The sequence below is a fragment of the Coniophora puteana genome (assembly GCF_000271625.1).
Source record: "Coniophora puteana RWD-64-598 SS2 unplaced genomic scaffold CONPUscaffold_8, whole genome shotgun sequence".
Classification (NCBI taxonomy): Eukaryota; Fungi; Basidiomycota; class Agaricomycetes; order Boletales; family Coniophoraceae; genus Coniophora; species Coniophora puteana.
In genome coordinates, this window is record NW_006913060.1 from 928,736 (window position 1) to 954,759 (window position 26,024).

The following is a 26,024-nucleotide window of genomic DNA, read 5'->3' on the forward strand; positions in this document are numbered from 1 at the left end:
TGTAAAATGAGGCGACATGTTAGCATTTTCATAATCGTTTACATCCAGGCCTACTGTTAACCTGGTGATGCGCTGTCGCTGTTTTGATATGTACATTCTTAGCTATAAAACCTACTCGTTTGTAATGTCCGGTGTCATAACTCTGCATTCTGCTATATTGCAGTAAATGGTAGGGTCTCGCGTTCGGTGCGAGACATTTACAACTGTCACATTCGGGATTAATTATATGTAGACTTGACTGAAACTATCACCCACTGAGAATACACGTCCCACACACGCCTCTCCATACATAGAAAATAACCCAAAAGACGTGAGCATCCACCACTTTCGACAACGATCCGCTTCAGGAATGGAGATCGAGCTTCACCTGCCGGATTTAATTGAGTCCTGAACACGCTTTAAAGGAGTTATTGATCAAGTGTGCGTACCTGGCTAGTAACGTGTTTGACCTGTTTGGCAAAAGCGCATATGAACTCGGAAAGACCTCCATTCTTGACATAATCGTGGCATTTTTGACAAGGCGGGTGTCTGTCCTTGACATTCCACATGGAGAGTGCCGTATGTTTGCTACGAAGGACTGTGTTATCGGTGGGCACCATCCTCAGCTCTTCTCCGATTTCCCCGAATAGGGTGATCCACCAGTCAGGTGCCTCATCCTTCAAGGAATAGAAATAGAAATCAGCGCATGCGCCCGTACTCCTAGCTTGCCTCGGTTTCATACATGAACAGAAGGTGGGCGGACGATAGCCAAGTTTTTCGCACCAATCTAGTTGTTTGCCTAGATTTGCAGCTTCTTTTCCGCACCTGTCATGATAAACGAGCAATCTGTGATAGTCTGCCGTTGTCATCATGTTGAGGTCTTCAGCGCTGAGAGAAACGCCAGTATGGCCGGGAGTGATCAACTGAAGTGTACGGAAGGCCGCAGCCTGGGCTTCGGCTTGCCAATTGTGCTGACAAGCGAAGCCGTAGACACTGACAGCGTTGTTGTCGTCGAGCATGGAAATGATGTTGGTTTTCACTGAGGAAGATACAGCGGCGATGTCATACTTTCTCGCAGCCTCTAGGAGGTGACCGGCCTCCTCCAAGTCTTTGATTAAGGGGTTCACTACCGGATAGCAGAAAAGCAGTAGTATCTCGATGGTGGAGCTATCCTCTGAGATATGGACGACGTCAGAGTGAGACGATGGTTGAGGAATGGTAAACATGTCTTTGAACACGGGAGAAGCTAGAGACAGAATGATTTTGAAGACGTGGAAGTCGACATTGTCGGAAGTACGAAGAACAATATCGGTGTCGGTAGCATCAAAGGGTGCGTTGGCTGTGCGGGGGGAGTCCATGGTGGGCATAACAGAGGACGGAGTGTTGAGGCAGCCGTGACTTCAAGTCTTCACCTTCAACCCCTATGAACGTCAGCAGACCGATAACAGTATGATTGGGTGCACAGTGTGAGCGTCTAGGCTTACGTTCATCTTCACGATCCATTACACGAACTGTAGCTGATAAGAAGAGTGATCGAAAACGTGATACTTTGAAAGAGCAAAATTTCACATCACCGCATTCAAAGATGAACGTTGAGCCTCGCCACATTAAACGGCTGACCTGCTTTCCAGTCTAAGGGGAAGCCACCTCGTCGCAAAACGTGTTCTTGAACAATGTAATGAGCGCGACTAGGGTAATGCTCTCGCCTTGTTTGAATTTATGTGGCTCGGCCTTGCTGATATTCTTGACATTGCCTCTTTGAGGATCTATCGTGAAAAGTGTACAACGTACCGTAATAAATCCATTGCAGAGCCCATGTAGTATCGACGTGATGTCCACTCGGCGTAATAATGACTTAGTCACTCATGACGTGTTTGGTATCAGTACATACCCACGCCACCTTGCTCGCGCGGAAATTTCCCTCACCAGGTTGCTCTCCCCCCACTCACGCGCACGAGCGATGGCTTACCCACAAGTGGCCAACGCGCCCTTTGATGACCACGACGCCGATGTCATTTTTAGAACTTTCGACAACGTAGACTTCCGCGTCTTCAAAGCGGTCCTCTCCCTCGCGTCGCCTGTGTTCAAAGCTATGTTCACGCTGCCGCAACCTGTCTCAGCCGAACCACCCGCTGAGGCACCTGTTGTACCCATATCCGAGATGGCAGAGGCATTCGAGCCGTTGCTTCTCATTTGCTACCCTGCGACACCGCCGGTCGTCGAGGCCTTGCGGGACGTACGCGTGCTGCTGGAGGTGGCCCGCAAGTATGATATCGCGTGCGCCGTGCAGTTCGCTGCTAACCAGCTCATTTCCCCGCGTTTTTTGGAGACGAATCCTGTGGGGGTGTATTGCATCGCCGCTTGCTACGGATTGGAGTCGGTGGCCAGAGCAGCGGCGCTGCAGACTCTCAACATTCCCTCCTTTGGTCGTCCCAGTGCATACGTCGAGGAGATGGAACTCGTGCCCATGTCTACATATCATCGCTTGTTGGATTATCACTACCGATGCGGCCAGGCCGCCGCACGTGTGGCGGATGTAGAATATAAAGAATGGGTGTGGGAGCTGGACGGTATTTTCCCTTCTTGTCATTGCGCTATATATGATGAAGAAGGAGGCACACCGATACGGCTCTGGGGGTTCTTTGGGAAACTAGGTGGTGTTGCAGACAATTTGAAGGGGAAACCGTTGGGAATCACAGTTATACATTCAACGGGCTTTAGAGCTGCTACGAAGCAAATTATTGTATCGTGCGAAGAATGTATGCCGGAGTGGTCGGACAATGAGCGAAGGTGGCAGGCTGTGTCGCAGGCATTTGCGCGCAGGATCGAGGAGGAGGTTACTAAGGTATGTTTGACTTGAATTAGATTTTCGTGTTACCTGGTTCTCACGAGGGTTCCAGATCCAACTTGAATTCATGGCTTACTAGTCGCTTGATTGTCTTGATGCTTTGGTGTAACTGGGTTTGGTTAATGTCGTGTCCGTGGTGCTGTGCGGCAGGGTTTGACTGGTTCTCATGTAGGATAGGAAATGGCATGGCGGATAACTAAGAACTGTATTTTTATGTGGTATGCATCAATACAGATAATGGTGTAGCTCAGCAATGAAAGCAAACGAATGAAAGATGCAATGTGATCAATATGCTGAAGGTCTCCACCACAACCGGAGGATATGGCCAACGCGCCGCGTGAAACAAATCGGTGTTTGCCGTAGAGGCCATTGTCCATCGAAGCTTTTGTCTTCCTAAACCTTTCTAACAGCCACACGAACACAAATCTGTTTCTCATGTCTTCCCCTCGCATAGCCAACGCGCCCTTCGACGATCCTGATGCCGACTTCATCCTCAGGACATCCGATGGTGTAGACTTCCGCGTCTTCAGAGCCGTCCTCTCGCTTGCGTCCCCTGTGTTCAAGGACATGCTCAGTCTGCCCCAGCCTGCATCCACACCTCCCTCCTCTGAACCACCCACTATTACGCTCTCGGAGTCTAGCACGGTGCTTTCTCCGTTGCTCCTCTTCTGTTATCCCGCTGTTCCTCCTACTCTCAGCAGCCTAGGCGATGTTCGTGTTTTGCTTGAAGCGGCGAGCAAGTATGACCTTACATCTGTCGTGCAAGAGGTGGCAGCTCAGCTTGTTTCACCTCGTTTCTTGGAAACAAACCCCATTGGCGTGTACTGCGTTGCGTGCCACTGTGGCTTGGAGGCAGAAGCAAATATTGCGGCTCTCCAGGCCCTGAACATCCCTTCCCTCGGGCGCCCCGTGGTCGACGTCGACGAACTCAACCTTATCTCTATTCCGGCCTATCACCGCCTATTGAAGTACCATGTTCGCTGTGGAGAGATCGCCGCCAGCTTATTCACAACACGCAGCTGGTGTTTCTGGAATGAACTGGCGAGACACCTGCCGGAGTGCGAAGGCTGCGACGAGCCGCTTGACGGCGAATCGGCGCCGTCGAGTCGTCTATATCCTTTTGTGGACAAGGTGGACGGTATCGCGGAGGAGTTCAGGAGCAGGCCCTCGCCGACTACTGCGGCCATGTCTTCGGATCTCAAAGAGGCTGGCATGCAGCTACGCAAGTGCGCTGAATGTGACCCTGAGATTGAGAGTGGACGTCCATACGAAAATTTGGTGGAAGGGATGAGTCGTTTGGTTAGAGACGAAGTTGTAAAGGTGCGCGGTTTTTTTAGCCTGTTGAATTGGATGGCTGAGCATGAAGCCCGAGTTCCAAGGTTCCCCTTGAATTCAAGTCCTAACCCTCTTAAATCCCACGTTTGCGAGTGAATGATGGTTGAAATGAAGGTGGAACCTTGAAAATTTGTAATGTATCAGCGCACTTGAGAGGACTGACGCGATTGAGAAACAGATACTTAGGTTCTAAGGTACTCTTGTATGTAATTTGAATTTTGGCTTATGATACACCTGAGTTCGGCGTTCTCCGATGTACTGGCGACTGTCGCGACCATCCCAAAGACACCATCACTATCTAGGCTGCTCAAGCCACCACCCACTCACACTCCATGGACTCTCCACGCGTGGCCAATGCCCCTTTCGACGCCCCCGATGCTGATTTCATCCTCCGGACATCGGATGACGTCGACTTTCGTGTCTTTAAGGCAGTTTTATCGCTCGCGTCCCCGGTGTTCAAGGACATGCTAAGCCTTCCGCAGCCAACCTTGGCCTCTTCCCCCACCGAAACCCCCGTCGTACCCATATCAGAGACAAGCACTGTGCTGGAACCCCTCCTCCTCATTTGTTATCCGTCAATGCCGCCGGTCCTCGAGACGTTGCAGGGCGTACGCGCCCTACTGGAGATCGCCAGCAAGTACGACATCGCGTGCGCCGTGCAGTACGCTACTACGCACCTCACTCTGCCGCATTTTCTGGAGGCGAACCCTGTCAGCGTGTACTGCATCGCGGCCTGCTACGGCATAGAGTCGGTGGCCAGAGCCGCGGCGCGCCAAACCCTCAACATCGCGTCCCTCGGAAGACCCAGTGCATACGTCGAGGAGATGGAGCTGGTGCCGGCACCCACATACCACCGCCTCCTCGACTACCACTACCGGTGCGGCCAGGCTGCCGCGCGCGTCACGGACGATACGTGGCTGGACTGGGTGTGGGAGTTCAGCGATTACTACCCTCTTTGTTCGTGTGGCCAAAACGACGAAACCGGCATGCCGAGGAGGCTGAATTGGTTCTTTGCAAAGCTGCGCGGCGTCGCGGGCGAGCTGAGGGATAAGCCACTGGGCGTGACAATTGTGCAGTCGTCGGTTTTTAGAGAAGCAGAAAGGGAGATTACGTTTCAGTGCGTCGAGTGCATGCCAGAGTGGAATAGCAAGAGCAGCGAGCAGCGGTGGCAGGTTGCGTCCGAGGCGTTTGTGCGCAAGGTCGGCGAGGAGGTTGCAAGGGTATGTGTTTCGTGTCGCATTGAGACTGGTCTGTTATTCCATTTTGACGTTGGTGCCCCTTTTGAACAGGTTGAGCTTGAGTTCAGACTTTGATGTTTTTGTTGCTGCGGGGATGTTGTGGCCACACTGGTGTGGCTGCACCGGGGTGGATAGGTCGTATGGTGGGATTGCTTAGAAACTATATGTAATCTGTAATTTGAAGGCGTGTTGCGTGATAGAATTTGGCGTATATAAGACACTGAACAGGGCCGACTGAAAGTTGTTGGAAAGTTGAGTGAAAGAAGGCGGAGGTCTGGTTTCCGCTATTACCGGAGGCAACTATACTCCGCGGCCCGCTGCTCCTCCGACCGTGACCTTCACATCGGTCGACTCATTATTCTTGTTTTTTCTTTCTTTGTTTCTGGTGCCATCTCTCAGTTTACGACACAACGATCCCAAGTTCATGTCAAAATGCCTTGACCTCTCCAGACTCCCCAAGCTCCCCAGCACGAACCGCGTCAATCTCAAGGTCTGCCCACCTCATTCTCTAGCTTCGCCAACTCACCCACTAAACCTCCTGACCACCCATCTTCAGCGCATCCACCGCGCCCCAGGCGCGTTCGAGTCGCTCCTCTTCTCGGGCGCGCGGCACAACCGCGCGCTCACCCTCGACCCGGGGCACCCGGCGCAGGCGGTGCACCCCGGGCAGTTCAGAACGTTCCCGCGGTACGAGTGCGCGGCGTTCGCGGTGCGCGCGCTGCCGGATGCGCTGATGACGCGGCGCTCGGCGGAGCCGATGCGGGAGGAGGATAAGTTTTTGAGGGAGGTGGGTGTGCGGCGGAGGGAGAATTTCAAGAGGCAGGAGAGGGAGGCGAGGGAGGCGAGGGAGCGGAGGGCTGCTGTGTTGAAAGGGGAGGGCGAGAAAGAGGAGGGCGGGAAGGAGGGGGGGTTCAAGTTTGGGAGGGGGGTTGATGATGCTGGGAGCAGGGACGAGGGGAAGGGGAAGGGCGAGGAAGAGGGGAAGGAGCGCGCGTTCAGCATCTGCATCCAGTTCCTCACGGGCAAGAAGGCGACGCGCAAGAGTGCAGTTATTCGTGGCCGACTGCAGACCAAGTTCCGCACTGCGGTGTCGCTCGTCATCCAGCGGGGCGCGGTCGCTGTTGACGCACGCACGGGCGTCGTGCTCTCGGACGAGGCGGGGAAGGGAAAGAGGAGTGGTGGTGGAAAAGAAGAATCAGAAGGCGACGAGGCCGCCACTGTTACAACAACGAAGAAACCAGACAAACGAAAGCTCGCGCTCGCGTTTGACCCGTCGCAGGCGGGATACATGGCCCCGGACACGCCGTGGAACCTCGAAGGTGCGCCCTTCCATGTCCCCGACTCACACCTCTGGCTCACCACCCACTGTTCTCTACGCCTTGTCTATTCACATTTACATTCTCAATTTCACCTACACGACCACTACAGGCTGGACATACATCGTCTGGCCGCGCATCGAGATCTACCGCATGCCGCCCGCACAGCTCGTGCAGCACGTCCGCGTGGGCCTGCGCTCCATGCGCGCGCAGGCGTCCAAGTTCGAGCGCGCGTGGGTCGCGGGGCAGCGTCCAGAGCAGGAGCGGCTGATCAACGCGCTGCAGGAGATGGTGGAGAAACGGGCGGGCCAGGTGGGTGTTGTCTCGTTCGTTCGCGGCTTGCCTGCCCAGGGGGGTTTGCAGTCGCAGTGTCGTACTCTATGCGTGTTTGTGGGCTGTTGGCTGACTTGTTCTGTGCGTGTGCAGGAGGAGCGCGTTGCGAAAGCGGTCTCGAGGGCGCTGGGCTCGGACGGGCCGTCGAAGTACACGCCCAAGGCGCCGACCAAGCGGCTCTTTGAGAAGAAACCACTCATTCTTCGCAACGCCAACACGCCTGCATCCTCATCGTCAAAACCCAGAGAGCGATAGATATCCTCCCTCTCAGCTCTCAGCTCTCATGGTCATCAACGCATACACGCACTAAGTATATTACTACACTCGTATAATTTTTATTGTCTACACAATACCGCATAGAACCCTAATATCGCAGTTAACCCAACACAACCAATAGATGTCGCTCCTGCATGTCCACTCACCCCTACTCCTACATCGTCTGATGCGCCCGACTTCAAACGCTCCCCGTCGGCGGCTTCCCGCTCACGTCCTCCTTGACAGCGAACCGCTCTATGACAGCCTTTACGAGCTCGATCTGTGGTGCTGCGACCTCCTCGACGCGGCGCTCTTTGTCGAGAAGCCCGCGGAAGGCGGGTGGGAGGACCGCGTCGAAGTCGAATGGTTTCGTTCCGGCTGCTGCGGCGCTGCGCGAGGGGTCGTCGACGAGCGCTTGTGTGACTGCGCTAGAGAACTTGGCGGGGTGTGCGGTCGAGAGGACGATTTGGGTTGTGTTTTGGGGGCTGTGGTTTTCGATTAGCAAGTGCGATTCAGCGAGAACAAAGGCAAAGAGGATAAACAAGGAACGTACCGCTCGATCTCGGAAGCGACGTGCAGCGCGACTGCCGTGTGCGGGTCTGCGACGTAGTGCGCGGGCGGGGTGTCGTATGTGCGCTGGATCGTGCGCGTGATCTGCGCGTCGTCCGCGCGGCCCGCGACAAAGTCCGCGCGTGCGGCGTTGAGTATGGCAGTGGGCACCTCGACGCGGCCGTCGGACTTGACGCGCGCCATCCAGTCTGCGATGGTCGCGCTGGCTTTCTCTCTGCGCGCTGCGTCGTCGCTGTCGGGGGAGGCGGCGAAGGCGAGGTACCACAGGAGGCGCTCGAAGTTGGAGGAGACGAGAATGTCCATGGCTGGGCTGAGCGTCTCTTTGACGCCGCCGCCGGTGGAGGAGGCTTGTTTGCCGTCGGAGGCGCCGTCAGCGGGTGCGGTGGCGGTGCCGTTCTGAGGGGAGGAGGATGAGGAGTCGACTTTTTCGTACCGCCCTGATTTCCAGAAGCGGTAGAGGATGTCGTTTGCGTTGGTCGCGACGCCGAGCTTGGCCATGGGCAGGCCCATGCGCTGCGCGTAGAAGCCTGCGAGGACGTCGCCGAAGTTGCCCGTGGGGACGACGAACTGCACCTCGCGCTCGCCTTCGCTCGTGCCTAGCCCTTTCTTGCCTTGGGCACGCAGGGCCTCGTCGACGTGGAAGTAGGCGAGGAAGTAGTATACGGTTTGAGCGAGGATGCGCGCCCAGTTGATCGAGTTGACGGCGCCGAGGCGATGCGCGGCGTTGAAGGGGGTGTCGGCGAAGAGGGTTTTGACGAGGTCTTGGCAGTCGTCGAATGTGCCGTGGACGGCGAGGTTGTGCACGTTGGCGTCGAGGACGGTGGTCATTTGGGCTTCTTGGACGGGCGAGACGCGGCCGTGCGGGAAGAGGATGAAGATGGAGATGTCGGGTTTGTTGCGTACGCCGTAGATTGCTGCGCTGGATGTGTGCGATGTCGAGGGAGGCAGGGATCAGACGAGGTAGGAGAGAAGAAGGTGGTATTGCGTACCTGCCAGTGTCGCCGCTCGTCGCGCCGACAATCGTCAGCTTCTCGCGCGGTTCTCCAGGCTGCTTGCGCGCGTTCCGCCGGCTGAGGAAGAACTCGAAGAGGTTCCCGAGCAGCTGCAGCGCGACGTCCTTGAACGCGAACGTCGGGCCATGGAACAGCTCGAGCACGAATCGGTCGCCGCCGTCATCGAGCGGGACGATCGGCGTGACATCGGGGTGCGTGAAGGTGGCGTACGATTTTGAGACAAGGTCGTGCAGCTCTTGCGGGGAGATCTCGTCGGGCGAGATGTAGAGCGAGAGGACGGCGACGGAGAGCTGGACGAAGGAGTAGTCTTTCCAGGACTCTTTCCAGCCGTTGGGGAGCTGGGGAATGTGCTCGGGGATGTAGAGGCCGCCGTTGGGTGCGAGGCCGGTGAGGACAGCCTGACGGTGGGATGAGCGGGTGAGTCAGATGTGGGTGGAGGGGGAGATGGACCTCTTCAAAAGAAAGACGTTCAGAGCCTCCTCGTGTTGAGAAATACTTCATTTTTGTGTCCCAGATTTTAAAGAGAGTGGATTGTTTTGAAGAGACTTTTTGTTTTAAGGAGACGTGTTTTGGTCGAGTCAGTGGTCGAGGAGGGGATGGGAATTATTCCCACGGTCAGGCGGCGCGCGCTGTACCGCGACGCGTCCCAAAGCCTTTGCCCGTTGACGTCCACCACACAACAGGCCATGTCCGACGACGAGCCACCCCGCCGCTCACAGCGAGACAGGAAACAGGTAGACAGATACGTCGGCGGTGAGATCTTCTTCTCTCTCGCCATGCACACGCTCGCTGACCGCCACCGACACAGACGGGCCCTCCAAGAAACGGAAGCGCACGCAGGTAGACTCGGGCTCAGAGCTCACAGACCTTCCCTCGGAGCCAGAAGACGTTCCAGCCGGAGAAGAGGCTGATGACGCTGGCAGCGACAACGACCAGGAAGACGCGGATGACGAGGGCGACTTCGCCAACACTCCCAAGGCAAAGGGAAAGGCCCCAGCTGGCCCACGCAAGAGCAAGGCCGCTACCACCACCAAGGCGGCCAAAGGGCCCTCGGCCGTCAAGCGCCCGCGCACGGGAAAGGCTACTGGGGCACCCAAGGCCGTCAAGTTGCCCAAGGTCAAGGGGCGGAGGGTCAACAAGAATGCCGACGGCGAGTTCAACCTCGACAAGTTGACCAATGAGACCAAGATACGGGGAGATAACCCTCTCTTTAGTGCGTTTTGTCTTTGCTCGTGATGTGGACGCAGGCTAATGGCAGTGTGAAAGACGCGGTTTTGAACCCTTCCGCCGCGCTTCAGTCCACCGCCGAGGAATTCCTCGACTCCCTGAACGAGAATCCGGGACTCGCCCAGGCGGAACTAATAAATTGCGTCCTCCGCGCCTGCGGCAGCAATGACTCTGTCGATGCGGACGAGGTGGTTGACTATGACGGCGTCGTCGACTCGCTCGACACTTTCACCGAGGGACTCAAGCAGGTACGCCGCACGTCTTAGCCTCTTTTGCATCACTCAAGCCATCCTTTTTGCTTTACACGTCCCCGACCTCTTTCTCATCCCTCGCATGTACGCTACACGCAAATACCACTACACAGGAAAACTCGCCCGTCTACCCGCTCACCTCCAAACTCGCCGTCTTCAAAAAGTTCCGCTCCTCCCTCGCCGAGCTCATCGAGCGCATCGTCATCTCCGCCGCCGACACCGGCGCGCTCTACACCTCCGATCTCATCATGACCGTCCAGACGTGGGTCGTCGCCATGTCGTCCTCGCAGATCCGCTCCTTCCGGCACACTGCCACCTTTGTCGCGCTCGAGGTCGAGAGTGCGCTGTGCACTGTCGCTGCCGCCGTTGAGAAGGAGGCGGAGATCATTGGAAGGCAGAGGGAGGGCGAGCGGAAGAGGAAGGCGAGCAATAAGACGGGTGCGGGTGGCGCGGGAGGGGTGCGGGAGAAGGATCTGGAGAATAAGGCTGCGGAGGTAAGGAAGCGGAGGGAGGTGCTCGCGGAATTTTTGAAGGAGGTTGTGGACGGGTGCGTTGTCCTCCCCTTCCGTTTCATCCTTGTTCGAATTCACGACACTTGAACTGACCGAACACTCTCCCGCTACAGCGTCTTCGTGCACCGGTACCGCGACCTCGACCCGACCATCCGCGCCGAATGCGTGCGCGCGCTCGGCGCGTGGTTCGGCGCGTACCCCGCGCACTTCCTCGACGTCTCGTACCTGCGCTACGTCGGCTGGGTGCTCTCCGACACGCACACGCTCGTGCGCACCGAGGCCGTGCGCGCGCTGCAGGTCGTCTACGCCCAGTCCGACTACGTCGGCGCGCTCGCGCACTTCACGGAGCGCTTCAAGCCGCGTCTCGCGGAGATGGCCGCGCGCGATGCGGAGCTGGGCGTGCGCTGCGCGGTGCTTGGGGTGCTCGGTGCGTTGGACGGGCACGCGCTCCTCGAGGACGCGGACCGGGAGAGACTGTGTTTGTTGGTGTTTGACGAGGAGCCGCGTGTGCGTAGGGCGGTTGCGGGGTTCGTGAGGGGCGTGTGGGAGGATGCAGTTGAGGAGCGCTTGGTTGGGCGGCGAGGGAAGACGGACGAGAAAACGCGCGGGCGTGTGGGGACGAAGGCGCTTGCGGTGTTGTTGGTGAGGTGGGGTGTCGCGTTGGAGCGCGAGCGCAGTGCGGCGGCGGGGGAGGACGATGAGGGTGGGAGCGTGTATTCGGGCGAAGGGGGCACCAGCGCGCCGCATCGCTCTGCGCATGTGCCGCCGAGCGTCGCGGCGGACCAGGCTGGACGCACAGCGCTCGCAGTTGAGGCGCTGTGGGACGAGTGCGAGGCGGTGCGGGACTGGGAGGACACGCTTGATGTCCTGCTTCTTGATCACTCTGCTGGAGGCGACGGCGACGAGATGGACGTCGAGGAGTCGTTGGCGGGTGCTGCGAAGAAGAAGGGCGGGGTGGATGAGGTGTGGCGCCTTGAGGACGCGGAGGAGAGTGTGTTGCTCGAGGTGCTCGTCGCGAGTATTCGGAGGGCAAAGACGCTGTCGGCTACGGCTACGAAGAAGGTGCGTGCGCTGACCATGGGTTGGCACTCGGTGCTGATTATATGTGCACCTGCAGGGCGAAGAAGACAAGATCAACACAGACATCACGCGTGCGCTCATCAAGGGCCTCCCGCGCCTGTTCATCAAATACCAGACGGACGAAAGCCGCATCGCGGACATTCTTCTTATCCCGCCACTCATGAACCTCGATCTATACCTCGAGATGCGCATGATGAATGTACGTCCCCCTCACGTGCTAACATACCTACTTGATCCCCTCAACTCGCATCTATACTGCAGGCCTACGCAGCGCTCTGGGACGACGTGACGAAACAGTTCCTCTCGCACGCCTCCTCCAACGTGCTCGCGAAAGCCTGCGCCGCGCTTCGCCACCTCAGCGGCGCGACGTCGCTCGCGAACACGAACGGCGCGAAGCAGCTCGAGCTCGAGGACGAGCTCGCGAGCCAGCTGCGCGACGCCGTCGCCGGGCGGGAGGAGCTCGCGGTCGCGAGCTTCGGCGAGGACGAGGTGCTTGCGCTCACGGCCGTGTGTGCGCGAGCGGCGGCGCTCGCGGGTGCGCGGGACGTGGCGGGATGGATGGAGGAGGATGAAGGCGGGAAGCAGAGCTGTGTGTGGGATATTGTGTGTGCGCTTGTGGAGAGGGGAAGGTTGGGGTATAAGGAGGAGGAGCGGGTGTGTTTTTTCTCCACTCTCTCATTTGCATGATTGTGCGGGCAAGCTGACGAGGGTTCTGGGGATAGATGATCGAACAGGGTCTGCATCTCCTCGGGCTGCATATCATCTGGAAGACGCGCAAGCTCCCTGATGCGCCTGCGGGCGAGCTGAGCGCGGACGAGCTCAAGTTCCGTGAGGGCCTGAGAGAGCAGCGCGACGCGCTCGTGGAGAAGCTCGTCGAGTATGCGGTGGGCACCCAGTCCAATACCGCTGAAGGCGTCAAGCGCGCCGCGTTCCAGAACCTTATGCATATCCACATCCTCTTCAACCCCTCCAACCAAAACGCGGCTGCTGCACCGGGTGACGCTCGGCCGCTGCCGACGGCGGCGCTGGCGCTCGAGCTGGATGACGAGGTTCAGTATCGCTGTGCGGGCTTTATTCAGGCGACGATCGAGCAATTCGAGGAGCATTTTGAGGAGAGTGCGGTGTCTGAGCGGGATGAGGATAGTGCGAGTGGGAGCGGGGATGATTCGGACGAGGACGGTGCAGCTACCGCGGGCAAGGAGAAAGAGAAGGAGAAGGAGGGGGGTAAAGCCAAGGGCAAGACGAAAGCCAAAGGGAGGGAGAGAGAAAGGCTTGCGTCAATGCGTAAGTCCCGCAAGATTCGACTACCTGTTGGATATTTATCGCCCCACAGTGCAAACGCCTTCTCGTGCGCGCCTGCAGGCCGAATATGTCTTCATGTCCGTCATTTCCACCTTCCTGCGCGCGATCCGCGCCGGCGCGGTGCACATCAAGCACAGCGCGGTTCTGCTCGCGCACCATGGCCGCGTCAGCCCTTCGTTCGACCTCTGCACACGCGTCGTGGTGGACATCCTCCGCGAGGAGGGGATGTACAACGAGGGTGGGGACGTCGTCGTGCAGGTCATCGAGCAGGCGCTCAAGGAGGTGCGTTTTCTGTTGTGTCATGAAGGCCACGGGCGGGTTTTTGACACGCCAATGCAGAGCTTCAGCTTCGTCGCCGATAACATCGTCAGTACCGAAGAGTACACCGTCGGCCTCGCGAAGCAGCTCGCGGGCGCGTTCCTTATCCGCGGTGCGCAGCTCTCTGTCGTACGGCGGCTCGACGCGCGGTATGTCGTCCGCGTGCACACGGACCTGCTCACGTGGGCCATCAAGCGCATCGCGGCGCTCGAGGGCAGCGGCAACAAGAACAAGCGCGCGAAGGGCGTGGCGGTTTCGTTCTTTAGGGTGCTCGTGCCGCTGTTAAATTCGGTGGAGAGCCGGGATGCTCTGAAGATGTGCGTTTTGTGTTTTGTCTTCTGTTACGTATTTCATGGGAACTGACGTTTGTTTGAATTTTTCGTGTTTAGAAAAGCGCACATGGACCAGCTGCTCGCACAGAACAAGTTGGAAGTGCCTCCGTCTGCGAAGATGTGGGAACCTCAGCGAGCGTATGAGAAGCGACTGCAATCAGCCATGAACAAGGACAAAGGTATGCTTTCCGCGCTTGCCCCTCACAGACCCGTTGGCTTAAATTGGTTATTTGTTGGTGCAGCACGCAAGGGTAAGAAAGCCGGACGCGCCCAAGTCGGTGCCGGAACAACAACCGAGGAAGAGCTTACCGACGGCGAGGTCTTGTCTGCGCCTGAAGAAGCTCCAGCACGGCCCAAGCCCAAGCCCAAGCGAAGGCGCCCCCGCAGGCGGAACGACGATGACGAAGACGACGAGCCCGCAGAGGAAGAGGAGGAAGCACCTTCGAAACCTAAGTCAACACTTCGTGCACGGCGCTCCCTTCGCGGACGCGCTGCGGAAGAAGCTCAACCGGAACCGGAACTGGCTGAGCCAGCGACGCCCAGAGCGGGCAGCGCCGCCCCGTCCTCGAGGCTCTCTGAGTTGGAAGAACCCGAACCTACATCTACCATCGAGGAAGGTGTCGAGGAAGAAGAGGAGCAAGAGGAGATCGAAGACGCAGACGAATTGCCTACCACAAACGGCCATGCTACGCCCGAGTCATCGTCGCGGAAGCGTCCACGCGATGGGGAGGACGCTGATGAAGAGGAAGACATCGACGAGGACGATGCCTCGCAGACACGGACTCGCACGCCGGTACCGTTTGATCGGGAGCTCGTGATTAGGCGCAAACGCGCTAGACATTAAGACCCGTTATGATTCGTTGTTATTCTCCCGATGTTCCTCTGCTCTTTACCGCCTGTGTCTGATAATTCTTGACTGTCGTTGCTGCATGCGCTCAACTGCTGTTGTGCCTTCCTACTCTACTTCCTATTCTTTTTTACTTTCAAGTCTCTGCTTGCTCCCTTTTATTGTAGCGCCTCCGATGTTTCTTGGTGTTGTGTGTCGTATACCACATTATATGGTGACTGTCCAGGCTCCGGGCTAAGGAAACTGTCTTGACCATTACACACTTGCTGAGAGCTTCGACTGAAAGGTTCGAGAAAAACGTAGCCTAATCTGTTGGCATTGGTTTGTTTCGTCCTGCAATTCCTTCCTCGGCTTTCTTCCTGTTGGCCAATGGATTTGCGGTCACCGTCAGCTTAAAACGATGACATATGTCTCCACTGTCGCAATTTGTAGGGCGGGAATGAGGATACCAAGCCTCGTCCTAATTGAAGAAACTGTCAATACTCAAAATACTTGTTGGAGTAACAGCACCACTCATGATAACATCTCATACACTCATGTGCAGGGCGGATGGCAGCAGACACACCGTCATCGATACATAGACGACCTCCTTGGGCTTCCGAGTTCTGCGTAGTCTCCAACTGTCGCTTATCCCCCGTTACCTTTCTGGTAACTATATATACATCATGAATACTATACGTTCGAATGTCTACATATTGTCAGACTTGTCCAATAGCAGCGCAACTCTTTTTGATATTCGAACGCCCCGCTCACTAAATCTTGCTCCGCCAGCCGTTCATAATACGATAGACCGATAATCGCTCAGGTGGGACGATGGAATTTTTATTTATTGTTGTCTAGATATAGAGCGCGCCGAGGTTGACACGGACTCTTCAGATGATTTAATTTCACGAGCGCGTTCACGGTCGCGCACTTGTCGTAAGTTAGCCAGCAAGAGCCCATGGTAGCACTGATGTGTGGGATATTCCGCCTGCGCAATCCTTCTTAGTCCTTGTGTACCAGAATCTAGGGAATTTACTCTTCGACGTAGGCACCGTGGGGGGGAGAGTGTATAAGACTCCGAGTCGGAGCAGCTATTCTATCTGTTCACCGCTCATGAGAGTGCTGAAGAGGCCGGCCACTTGTGTGTATTTCGGCCTATAGTATTGTAACCAGCTGTCATGGTATTTCCGCACTGGCGCCGAATATTCAGCGATACGCTGTTGACAGCGTATCCGATTCGACAGGCACTTTCATTTAGGTGGGATCACAAAGTTTGTTTGTTTTTAGCGGGAGCGCTTCCGGAGCTACCATTGAGGCCGACCCAGGTTAATGGAGTAGCGAACCTCTGAGACGCCGACCCGGGCTAGACGAATTGCGTAAATTTGATCCCACTGGCACCTTTGAAACACCCTATCAGCCTGGGTTTTGCCCGTAAATCATTACGTTTTAGTAAATGGTGTATTTTTTTGTGAAAAAATCGAGCTACGAGTAGAGCATATGAAGATCGAAGTTAAGACATGAACATCTCAGCCCAATTGCAATACTCGAACATTTGACAACCTCCTGAATTCTCAAAACTCAAAGTATCCATTCTACATATCATTAGAGATCACTCCTAATGTTCCCACAAGACAAAACTGATATATGATTGTCTGTCCTCCCAGCCGCGTCTAGCATAGCTGGGTACAAATGACACGGGTAGCATAGTATCGGTGAATTGCGCGGTGCACAGGTGTCCTGGGGTAGGTTTTTTTTTTATTTTTAAAAAAAGTTGGTAGTTTACTGATAAGAGATGGGTAAACCCCTTCCCGTAACTCTTCGTCCCGTGGCTGCCCACGGGTCCTATACCTCTAGTGATTGCAAGAACCACATCTGAATTGGCAACCTATGCCCCAAGTGTAAGCAATGATTTCAGCTCCAAAAAGAATCGGCTTGTTAACGAGTTACCCGTTGGGAACATGTGCGCCGTAGTAGTGGAGGGGCAGCAGCATAAACGGATACTTCATACTTTACGAAGTATAAAAGGAAGAAGGGAAATATCCTGGCCTCAACGCACTACCCGCCATTTTGTGGGACAACGTGGCCAATTCCAATGCCCGAGACAACCTTCACACTTCCCGATACTATGACCTCCTGGCCATGGCCTAGGCGTGTCAACCCCCATCTCGAGAGCGTTGGCAAGGAAGCGACAGAGTGGTTCCACAGCTTCTCGCTATTCAACCCCAAGTCGTTAGCTGCATTTGATAGATGCGACCCGTGTATGTCCAGTGGTCATCAGATATCCAACCACAACTCACATGTGTCTGAGTAGGTCTGCTGGCAGCGCTCGCGGGTCCACAGCTTGACGAGGCTCACTTTCGGATGGAGTGTGATATTATGTTCTGGGCCTTCGCCGTGGACGAGTACACAGACGTCGAGAGCGCATCAATTGTCCGAGAAATGTCGTACATTATGATGGATGCCCTTGAGCATCCTCATGAGCCGAGGCCAGAGGGAGAGGTTCGTCTGGGAGAACTGACGCGACAGTGAGTTCCTACGTCTTCTCACAGCGAACAAGGCCCAAGTAAAACCGACTATCAATACAGGTTCTGGGCGCGAGCTATAAAAATCACAACACCCGAAGCGCAGCGACACTTCATTCACAATGTTGCACTGTTCTTTGAAAGCCTCGTCACGCAGGCAGCAGACAGAGACGCCGATGTCTGCAGGAGCATTTCCGATTACCTCATCGTGCGACGAAACAATGTCGGTATCCGCGGATCCTTCGCACCGGCTGAGGCATCGTTGAGCATACCCGATGACGTCTTCCTTCATCCGGCCCTTCAGACGTTGTCAGATTCCATTGTAGAGCTCGTACTCATTGACAATGTAAGAGCCCCCGTTGTCGTGCGTGAACGCGACTGATAGGTATGAAACGCACAGGATATGGTTTCGTACAACCGTGAGCAGGCGACTGGCGATGAGAACCACAACCTCATCACTGTCGTGCGTCGCGAGCTCGGATGCAGCCTTAACGACGCGTTTGCTTGGGCAGCAAGCTACCACGCTGAGGTACAGGAGCTTTTTCACGCTGGCATGGAGAGTTTACCATCATGGGGGCCTCGGATGGACAACCAGGTGAGACAGTACATAGAAGGAATGGCGTATTGGGTGCGGGGCAGCCACGCATGGAGCTACGAGAGCCCGAGATATTTTGGTTCGAGAGGACCCGAGATACAAAAGACGCGGAAGGTTCCGCTCCTCGATAAAGTCGAGAAGCCGGGAACCATGGGGAAGGAACAGGACGTCATCGTGGATGTGATAGATCTTTAAACTGCTGTATTCAAAGAAGATATGGTATAAAAGCTAGAGACTAAACTCAAAGCGCACCTCCGATATGGATTATCATTTATGACAGTTTCACTGTAACGGTGTGTCGTGATGTTTCTTAGGAAGCTGGCCCCATTCAACGGAAATATGATGAGCGACCTTTAATGGCCCCAACATCTGCAACTATGACGATCACAATGTAAAAGGTAAGACAATAGAGCTTCATAATTTACGATGGGAGGGAAACGTTTTCCGGTTTATTGAGCAAACGACCCTCCATTCCACCGTCGACGAAGAGGACCTGCCCAGACACGTGCCCAGAGACAGCAGTCGACGAAAGCACGACAACCTGTGTCGCGATGTCCGCCGGCTTCGCGATTTTCTTGAGAGGGATCCTAAGGTCCCATGGTCATCGCATGAGCATAAGAAAGGCGAATAAAGGAGGGAAAAGGGTAATGGCTTACGTGGCGAGGGCAGAGTAAACGACATCAGGGTTCTTGAGGGCTTCGGTCACCTTGGCCGCATTCGTCCATCTGGTGCGACGTAGTTGACGCGTCCGCGAGGTGCGATCTTAACGATCTCATTCTTGAGCGACATTGTCAGGCCATACATCAAGCCTAACCACACACAACATGGCAAGCAGAATCACGTTAGCGCCATTGGAACTTGACATTGACAGAGGGAAGGGGAGGATAAAGCGCACCGCTCTTCGTAACAGCATAATCCGCGTTGCCGGCCTCGCCAAATTTGCCCGCTGTACTCCCAATCAACACAATCGCTGCCTTCTCCTGCTTCTCCTCTGACAAGATCCGCAAGCCCTTCAGGTACTCGCGACAGACGAGAAAGCTCGAAGTAAGGTTCTTGTTGATGATTCTCTCCCACTGGGAAAGCTCCATGTCCGCGACGGCGATGTACTGGTTGATCCCCACGGCGTGGTTGACGACGATAATCTGCGGGAAGCCAAAAGAGGATGCCTGCATTGACGCGAAGAGGGATTGAACGGCGGTCTCGGAAGAGAGGTCGGCTTGCAGGGCTTGCAGGTGGCTTGGGGCGTCGGGGGAGTCCGCGAGCGCGGAGAGGGTGGTCGCATTGGTGTTGTAGTGCGCGGTTACGTAGGCACCGAGAGATAGATACTGATATGTGAGATACAGACCTCAAAAGCAAAGGTTTATATACAGAGGTAGGTTTTGACCGTCTCGAGACCAATTCCGCCGCTGCCACCTAGGGACGATGTCAGACTCGATGTTCTTGTATGCTCTGCATTATCACCGCTCACCTGTGATGAGAACGTGTACATCTTGAAGTTTGAGATCCATCGCGATTATGGGCTGCCTGGGTTGTTGATGCCAGAGCATTTGTTCTTGAAAATCTTTATACATCGGTGATGACATATCTTGACTCGTTAGCTTCTGACTCGACACGGATCTACGCGAGGCTGCTGTCAGCAAACGGTCGATGTCGGCTTCCCTTGTTCATATTGTGGTTCCGCTGTCATAGCCAAGATTCTGCCTCCGTGGTCTGGGTCCCTCCCGTAGTCATCTTGCCGTCCGGAGAATTAGGTCCATTTGCCTTCACCAGCATGGTCATTTGCCCCTGATTGAAAACGCAGCGGGGTAGTTTTGTCTTCGTCGTCAAGCTTCTGGTATCAGCAATCCAAACATATCCGGGTTGTGGCTTATAGGGAAGATTCATGGAATCATGAATTTGTCTGCGAAGGGGGACGCGATAGAGACGCGCTCCGGGACTTTCCAGACCGCGCTTTCCCTCGCTTAGGGCAGGTCCATTCGCGTCCCAGCTTTCCCACCGACTCATCAGTCAGACATCGCGAGGCAAGTGCAAGGGCAAAGCAACGTCCAGATGGCAGACTCGCATTTGCTCATCGACAAGCACGTACAGTACATACAGAACCTTGGAAATGTGCGTTCTCCTGAAATGAATCCACTTCACCCTCCTCCGGGCTTACACTCATTTGCAGAGCAAAGATGACCTGTCCTATCATATGACCGCCCACCTTCGTATGAACGCCATCTACTGGGGCCTCACCGCCCTCTGCATCATGGGCCACAAGGAAGCACTCGACAGAGAGGAGATGATAGAATACGTTATGAGCTGCTGGGACGACGAAGCAGGTGCGCTCTCCGTCTTCCTATGCCAGACGCGATTCGTGATCATGAACCCGTTCAGTCGATAGGGGCTTTTGGCGCGCACCCGGACCACGATGCCCACATCCTCTCGACACTTAGTGCCATCCAGATCCTGGTCACTCACGATGCGCTCGACAGAATCGACGTCGATCGAGTCACAAAGTGTAAGCTTGCATTACCCTGATTCAATGCCTGACCGACGCGTTGACCATGACGACCACACTAGTCATCCTGTCCCTGCAACAGCCTTCCGGCGTGTTCGCGGGTGACATGTGGGGCGAGATCGACACACGGTTTTCTTATATCGCCGTAAACGCACTGTCCCTCCTTGGCCGCCTCTCCGAGCTGGACGTCGAGAAGACTGTTTCCTATATCCGTCAATGTCGGAACTACGATGGCGGGTTTGGAAATACGGCTGGGGCGGAAAGTCATTCTGGACAAGGTAAATCCTCGCGCATGCATGTAAAATTTCGCTCTTTGACTCAAGGCGTATGCTCAGTCTTCGTATGCGTGGCTGCGCTCGCCATTTTGGACAGACTAGACGAGATCGACCAGCCCTCGCTTTGCTGGTGGCTGTCCGAGCGACAGCTTCCCAACGGAGGCTTGAACGGTCGCCCCGAGAAGCTTGAAGACGTAGGTTTTTCTCTCCCTCACTTCGAATCAAGCCCGTTGATAGCATCGTCTGCACCTTAGGTCTGCTATAGCTTCTGGGTGCTATCTGCGTTATCGACGTTGGGAAAGCTTTCATGGATCGATTCCGACAAGCTAACAAAGTTCATTCTCTCTGCGCAAGTGAGTGTTACATCGATAGAACTCACTTAACATCGGCAAAACATCTCCTCAGGATACGGATAGAGGTGGCATAGCCGATCGCCCTGGAGACGAGCCCGACGTATTCCACATTCATTTTGGCATCGCTGGTATGCTCCAGCGAAATTTGTATCGTAAAGTTCACATCCTAATCGACACCTTTAGGCCTGTCTCTTCTCGGCTATCCTGGCTTGGTCGACCTTGATCCCGTCTACTGCATGCCTGCTCCCATAATCGAGAAGATGGGTCTACGTAAAGGTTGGAAGGCACTTCCGCGAAGAACCCTCGGAGTGTAATAAAGGACGTCTAGTAGTATATGATAAACCTAGGATCAGTTAAGATACAACACAGACCTATGCTCGCATTTTCAATATATCGATACGTTGTGGTTTGCGATGCGCACCCGCAACCGCACAGTATTGTCCTCGCGACCATTGCCCAGAGTTACGAGCCACTGTGTGTATAACAGCATGTCCCTCGCGATGTATGCTGCGAGAGCGTGGCCTTATAATTAGGTTCGGAACAATTGTGCGTGACATGTGAGTAGCGCAGCTAACATCGGCAAAGAGAAGTTATCCACTGTTCTGATGATACATTGTGTAGTAGGGATGACTGGTATATCTCTACCATGCAATTTTCGCAATAAACGACTGTAAAGAATTTTTCCTGCGTTAGCTTTCACTCAGGTTCACAACGATGATGACGGAACACACCTTTGGATAAGTCCGTACCACGAGCTTCCTTGCCTCGTCGAAGATCACAATGCCCAGCGCGAATGCGAATGGCAGACCCCAGAATATGCCGGGGATAGGCGCGGTAGCAAAAACATGCTGAAGACCTGGCCCGTAGAAGTTGACGATGGCAATCAAGATGGTGGTGATCATGCTCGGAATAATGACGAGGTTCTTGCGAGGGCCCCATAGAGGGTTAGACGTGAGAATCGAAACGCGACGGTTCCGTGCGGCCATAAGGCCGCCCCACTGCATAATGACGAGCGTCACGTAGCTTCAAGAACCGCAGTTAGCAAGGGAGAAATAAAAGACAATATTGTTGTGGAACCAGGTCACGTACTAGCAACACTCGCCGACTGAGGCAAAGTGTGTGAGTTGGCTGGTGCTGTAGCCTTGCCATCCACTAGTCCACTTGTTGTATACGAGAAAGACATTGTAAAAGCCGAGTCCGTGCTGTGACATGTAGAGGAACCACATGGCCATCGCGCACACCCATTGCATCAAGCCGGTCACCTTTGAGCGAAAATAATTAAAGGATGATGCGAAAAGGAGGGTTGTGCTTTAACTTACAAAGTAAACCTGAAAGAAGACCTTCCAGTCCGCCAGGCGATCAGTGCGCACATTGCGGGGTTTGCGGAGCATGAGGTCTTTCATACCATCAGACAAACACTATCAGAAAGCCATCATAAATTGACCCTTACCAGCCTCGGCTTTCTCGTACATCAGGGACACCGCCATAACCACGTCGTTTGTGATACAGAAGCATACTTGGAGATACGAGCTCATGGGGATCTGCATCCCAAGAAAGACGTTCGAGAAAGTCGCCATGAACTCCCCGTAACTTCCAGCCTATGAAACGTCAGATACTTTCGCCAAGCACGAGAAACAAGTGCGAAACGCACTGTCATCAAGAACAATGTGACTTTGCGAAGATTATCAAAGACCAAGCGACCCATCTCAATTGCAACGGGGATGGAAGCAAAGTCGTTGTTGAGCAGAACAAGAGCCGCTATGAAACCGATCAGTAATGCTCATTAGATGCGTAATGTGCATGTACGCACCTGCTTCCTTTGCAACATCGCTTCCACTTCCCATCGCCACGCCGATATCAGCAGCCTTGAGCGCTGGCGCGTCGTTGACACCATCACCGGTGACAGCGACCGTATTGTCCCCGCGGGCCTTGATTTCCTCGACGATGCGCATCTTCTGGTCTGGCGTCATACGCGCAAACACAATCTCGGTGTACAAAGTTGTGATGACGTCCCAGTCCGAGGAGCTGAGACATGAGACTTCATCGCCGGTGAGAACGAGTGCACGGATAGGATCGTCGGGGTCGGGCTTGCGCAATGACTTGTTACGGGGGGCGAAGTGACCTTCTTTATGGAGTAGCTGAACGTCTGCGAGGCTGTCGATGTGCTTCTGGCTGACAATACCAACCTTTGAGCATACTAATGAGCGAACCGACGTCATTGCGAAACGTTTGGAGTTTACCTGACGTGCGATAGAAACTGCGGTAAGCTTGAAGTCACCGGTGACCATGAAGACCCTGACTCCAGCTCTGCGGATCACCTCGATAGCAGCAGGCACATCCGAGCGGGGCGGGTCGCGAATCCCAACAAGGCCAATGAGAGTGAGCTCCTGGAGTTCGGCGTACATGAGCTCTTCCATCTCGTTGGCATTGAGGCCAGGCTTGAGTCCGTCTAGGGAACGACGGCAGCTGCGAAATCCCCAATCAGAAAGGTCCAAATTACGAACAAGGCTACGGACACGTACAGAGCAAGCACACGCTGTCCCTCGCTCGACCACTCACTCTGGAGCGTCGTTAGCTCCTGCCGCGCACGAGCGTCCAGCGGTGTCTCGCTTCCATCAGCCAGCATAACCCTCGAGCACGCCCCGAAGAGCACATCCGGCCCACCCTTGACGAGCATAAACGTCTCGTCTGAGCCCTTCTTCCTGACGACCGTCATAGCCCATTTGTTCTTCGAGTTGAACGGGATCTCGAAGATCTTCTCCAATTTGCTAAGGAGCTGAGCCGAGTCGATGCCGAGGTCCGGGATAACGAGCCCGTCGGAGAAGCGGAGGAGCGCCGTGTCGGTCGGGTCTCCTTTGACGGCACGGTCTGCGATGGGAACGTCGGCTTTCGCGGATCCGTCGAACTTGGCTGCGTTACAGAGGCGGGCTACCTGGTGGAGCGCGGTCAGACCGGCTAGGGGCTTGTTGTTGGCAGCGATGGCGTTATCGAGGTCCTCATTGACGTTAACGGAGCGGTCGATGAACGCAAAGTTCTCAACAAACTAAAAGCAAAGTGAGTGGGTACATGAAGAGCAGACGAAGAGGGAGAGATCTCACCATTTTCCCGGCGGTCAGAGTACCGGTCTTGTCTGAACAGAGAACGGACATGCAACCAAGGGTTTCAATGGTGGCCAGGTTCTTGACAAGGACGTGGCGCTTGCTCATGCGACGTGCGATGACCGTGAGCGAGAGGGCAACGGAGACAGGGAGACCCTGAGAGACAGAAATCGTCAGTATTTTCAGTATATGAAGTGAAACACAAAGTATACCTGAGGGACGAAAGCAGTCAAACAGCCTATCGAGTTCACGATGGCCATGCTCGCAGTCGCGAACCCAGGATACGATGTGCGCAGCCAGACACCCCAAAGCAGAAGGGAGAGGGAGAAGAACGACAGCGCAACAACCGAGATGATCTTCGTGAAGTACCACACCTCCCGCTGGATCGTCGTCAGCTTGAACTTGGTGTCCCCCGACATGGACACGAGACGGCCCATCACCGTGCGGTCACCAGTGGCGAACGCAACGCCGGTGCAGCTGCCCTGCACGACGAACGTCGACGTCAGCGCGAGATTGCGCGTCTCGAGCGCGTTGTCTGACGTTGCGGTGAGTGAGCCGGGGATCATGTCACTGCGGTGGACACTGTTAGGCTCAAGCGGCGGCTGCAGAGATTGGTTATACACCTCTCGCCTGTCAGAAGGGACCGGTCGAAGCGCAGGTCTGAAGAGGCCTGGACGATGCGGAGGTCCGCGGGGACTCGGTCTCCGGAAGCGAGAGCGATAAGATCACCGACGACGATGTCGGCAGCGGGTATCATTTGTTGCTTGCCCTCGCGGATGACTGCAGCGTCCTCGGCGATCAGGGACTTGATAGACTTCATGATCCTCGACGCATTCCAGTCAACGAGGGCATAGAAGAGCGCGGACACGGCGATGACGATTATCTACCAGAGGCGGTGAAACCCAGAAACGTTGTTTGTGGTACCAAAACAACTTACCAAAAGCACCGCAACGCCTAGGTTGAAGGCAGCGGGTGTAGAGCCCCCGAGCGGCTCATAAGACAGCTATAAACAGTACTTCAGCCTTATCCCTGCGCATACATCGAGAGACTTACGAGAACGAGAATGAAAGCAAGCCACATCAGGAAGTTAAAGCCGCCAAAAACGTAGTTGAGACCCTTCTTCCAGTACTGGGTCGGTGGCGGGCTGATGAGGTTCTTCCCCTGAGCCGTGAGCTTGCGCTCGACAGAGGCTGGCTCGAGTCCCATATCTGGGTGGGTAGAGTATCGGGTGAAGACATCTTCGGTGCTGATGAGGTGGACGTCGATGTTTGCGATAGCGTCGACAGGATCGGCCGAAGTTGTCTTCTGTGGGAGATCACGCTCGTCCACACGAATGGAGAGTGTTCGATAACTTGATTGAGATAGATAATATTAGCGTGAAATGATAGAGAGAAAAGGAGGGAGACGTACTCTATGGGAATGCCATGACTTGAGCGGGCTCCAATCGTGCTGGTACGCTGCATAGGAAGAGGAGATCGGGATGGGAAGAACAGTCGAAGAGACATCCATAGGTAGTTGAGCAGCCGTTTTTATCTGCGCCTACCATAAGCCCAAGACGGAGCATAGCACTGAAATGAGCGTTTTCTGCCATTGCTGCGGGTGGCTCAGAGGGGTGCGCGACTTCTGCCATTCAGGACCGCCCAATCAAGACAGATGTTCCTGCGAGACGGTAACATCGGAATGTCGGGTGAGCGGGCCCGAGCTGATGGGAGTTGATGGCAACATTGCGAGGGTTCGCTTTACTTGTCGGTGGAGGTGGCGTTGAGATTAGGGCGTCACTGGCAAAATCAGCGCACTTGTCAGCGGTGAGGTGAAAAATGCAGAAAGAAAGTTGGTTTCCGAAACAGCGATGGACAGGCTGTTCAAGAATTTGAAAGTTTCTTCGAAACACACGACTAGGATTTATCGCAAAGCACGAAGGTCCAGTGGATCGAGGTTAGAAC

General features: G+C 55.1%; 9 protein-coding genes across 9 annotated transcripts; 5 read left to right on the top strand and 4 right to left on the bottom strand.

Annotated features, from left to right (window-relative positions):
- Positions 1-28: 28 nt before the first annotated feature.
- On the bottom strand, positions 29-1,337 carry CONPUDRAFT_58140 (uncharacterized protein; the record flags this gene model as incomplete). The annotated part of the gene is made up of 2 exons (XM_007771544.1): positions 29-203; positions 763-1,337. The coding sequence occupies 2 exons, from the start codon at positions 1,335-1,337 to the stop codon at positions 29-31; spliced, it is 750 nt and encodes a 249-aa protein (XP_007769734.1).
- A 600-nt stretch (positions 1,338-1,937) lies between these two features.
- On the top strand, positions 1,938-3,070 carry CONPUDRAFT_83062 (uncharacterized protein; the record flags this gene model as incomplete). The annotated part of the gene is made up of 2 exons (XM_007771910.1): positions 1,938-2,824; positions 2,880-3,070. Coding segments are annotated over 2 exons (914 nt in total), but the record flags the coding sequence as incomplete, so codon positions are not given.
- Positions 3,071-4,494: 1,424 nt separating this feature from the next.
- On the top strand, positions 4,495-5,055 carry CONPUDRAFT_33035 (uncharacterized protein; the record flags this gene model as incomplete). Its single annotated transcript, XM_007771515.1, has 1 exon — positions 4,495-5,055. A coding segment is annotated over one exon (561 nt), but the record flags the coding sequence as incomplete, so codon positions are not given.
- Positions 5,056-6,232: 1,177 nt separating this feature from the next.
- On the bottom strand, positions 6,233-9,472 carry CONPUDRAFT_83063 (threonine synthase). Its single transcript, XM_007771911.1, has 6 exons — positions 9,338-9,472; positions 8,864-9,285; positions 7,858-8,793; positions 7,143-7,789; positions 6,829-7,028; positions 6,233-6,719 (listed from the first exon to the last, which is right to left on the bottom strand). Exons 1-4 carry the CDS (start codon positions 9,386-9,388, stop codon positions 7,504-7,506), a joined length of 1,695 nt encoding a protein of 564 aa, XP_007770101.1. The 5' UTR covers positions 9,389-9,472; the 3' UTR covers positions 6,233-6,719; positions 6,829-7,028; positions 7,143-7,503.
- A 92-nt stretch (positions 9,473-9,564) lies between these two features.
- CONPUDRAFT_106434 (uncharacterized protein) lies at positions 9,565-14,927 on the top strand. Its single transcript, XM_007771912.1, has 12 exons — positions 9,565-9,640; positions 9,696-10,100; positions 10,154-10,362; positions 10,479-10,912; positions 10,991-11,939; positions 11,995-12,156; positions 12,219-12,611; positions 12,680-13,241; positions 13,291-13,541; positions 13,599-13,894; positions 13,967-14,088; positions 14,152-14,927. The coding sequence occupies exons 1-12, from the start codon at positions 9,574-9,576 to the stop codon at positions 14,751-14,753; spliced, it is 4,452 nt and encodes a 1,483-aa protein (XP_007770102.1). The 5' UTR covers positions 9,565-9,573; the 3' UTR covers positions 14,754-14,927.
- Positions 14,928-16,830: 1,903 nt separating this feature from the next.
- On the top strand, positions 16,831-18,050 carry CONPUDRAFT_58994 (terpenoid synthase; the record flags this gene model as incomplete). The annotated part of the gene is made up of 4 exons (XM_007771613.1): positions 16,831-16,996; positions 17,062-17,263; positions 17,324-17,606; positions 17,661-18,050. The coding sequence occupies 4 exons, from the start codon at positions 16,831-16,833 to the stop codon at positions 18,048-18,050; spliced, it is 1,041 nt and encodes a 346-aa protein (XP_007769803.1).
- Positions 18,051-18,184: 134 nt separating this feature from the next.
- CONPUDRAFT_137990 (NAD(P)-binding protein) lies at positions 18,185-19,363 on the bottom strand (the record flags this gene model as incomplete). Its single annotated transcript, XM_007771913.1, has 5 exons — positions 18,185-18,442; positions 18,512-18,561; positions 18,591-18,664; positions 18,751-19,200; positions 19,324-19,363. The coding sequence occupies 5 exons, from the start codon at positions 19,361-19,363 to the stop codon at positions 18,277-18,279; spliced, it is 780 nt and encodes a 259-aa protein (XP_007770103.1). The 3' UTR covers positions 18,185-18,276.
- Positions 19,364-19,865: 502 nt separating this feature from the next.
- Positions 19,866-21,431, top strand: CONPUDRAFT_106436 (rab geranylgeranyltransferase). The gene is made up of 8 exons (XM_007771914.1): positions 19,866-19,964; positions 20,023-20,176; positions 20,239-20,355; positions 20,418-20,633; positions 20,691-20,824; positions 20,885-20,983; positions 21,036-21,111; positions 21,167-21,431. Exons 1-8 carry the CDS (start codon positions 19,905-19,907, stop codon positions 21,295-21,297), a joined length of 987 nt encoding a protein of 328 aa, XP_007770104.1. The 5' UTR covers positions 19,866-19,904; the 3' UTR covers positions 21,298-21,431.
- Positions 21,432-21,624: 193 nt separating this feature from the next.
- CONPUDRAFT_155151 (calcium ATPase transmembrane domain M-containing protein) lies at positions 21,625-25,544 on the bottom strand (the record flags this gene model as incomplete). The annotated part of the gene is made up of 15 exons (XM_007771915.1): positions 21,625-21,651; positions 21,715-22,006; positions 22,073-22,245; positions 22,303-22,379; positions 22,434-22,581; positions 22,635-22,741; positions 22,794-23,169; positions 23,224-23,449; positions 23,506-24,026; positions 24,082-24,237; positions 24,294-24,651; positions 24,705-24,964; positions 25,019-25,084; positions 25,135-25,432; positions 25,492-25,544. 15 exons carry the CDS (start codon positions 25,542-25,544, stop codon positions 21,625-21,627), a joined length of 3,138 nt encoding a protein of 1,045 aa, XP_007770105.1.
- Positions 25,545-26,024: the final 480 nt, after the last annotated feature.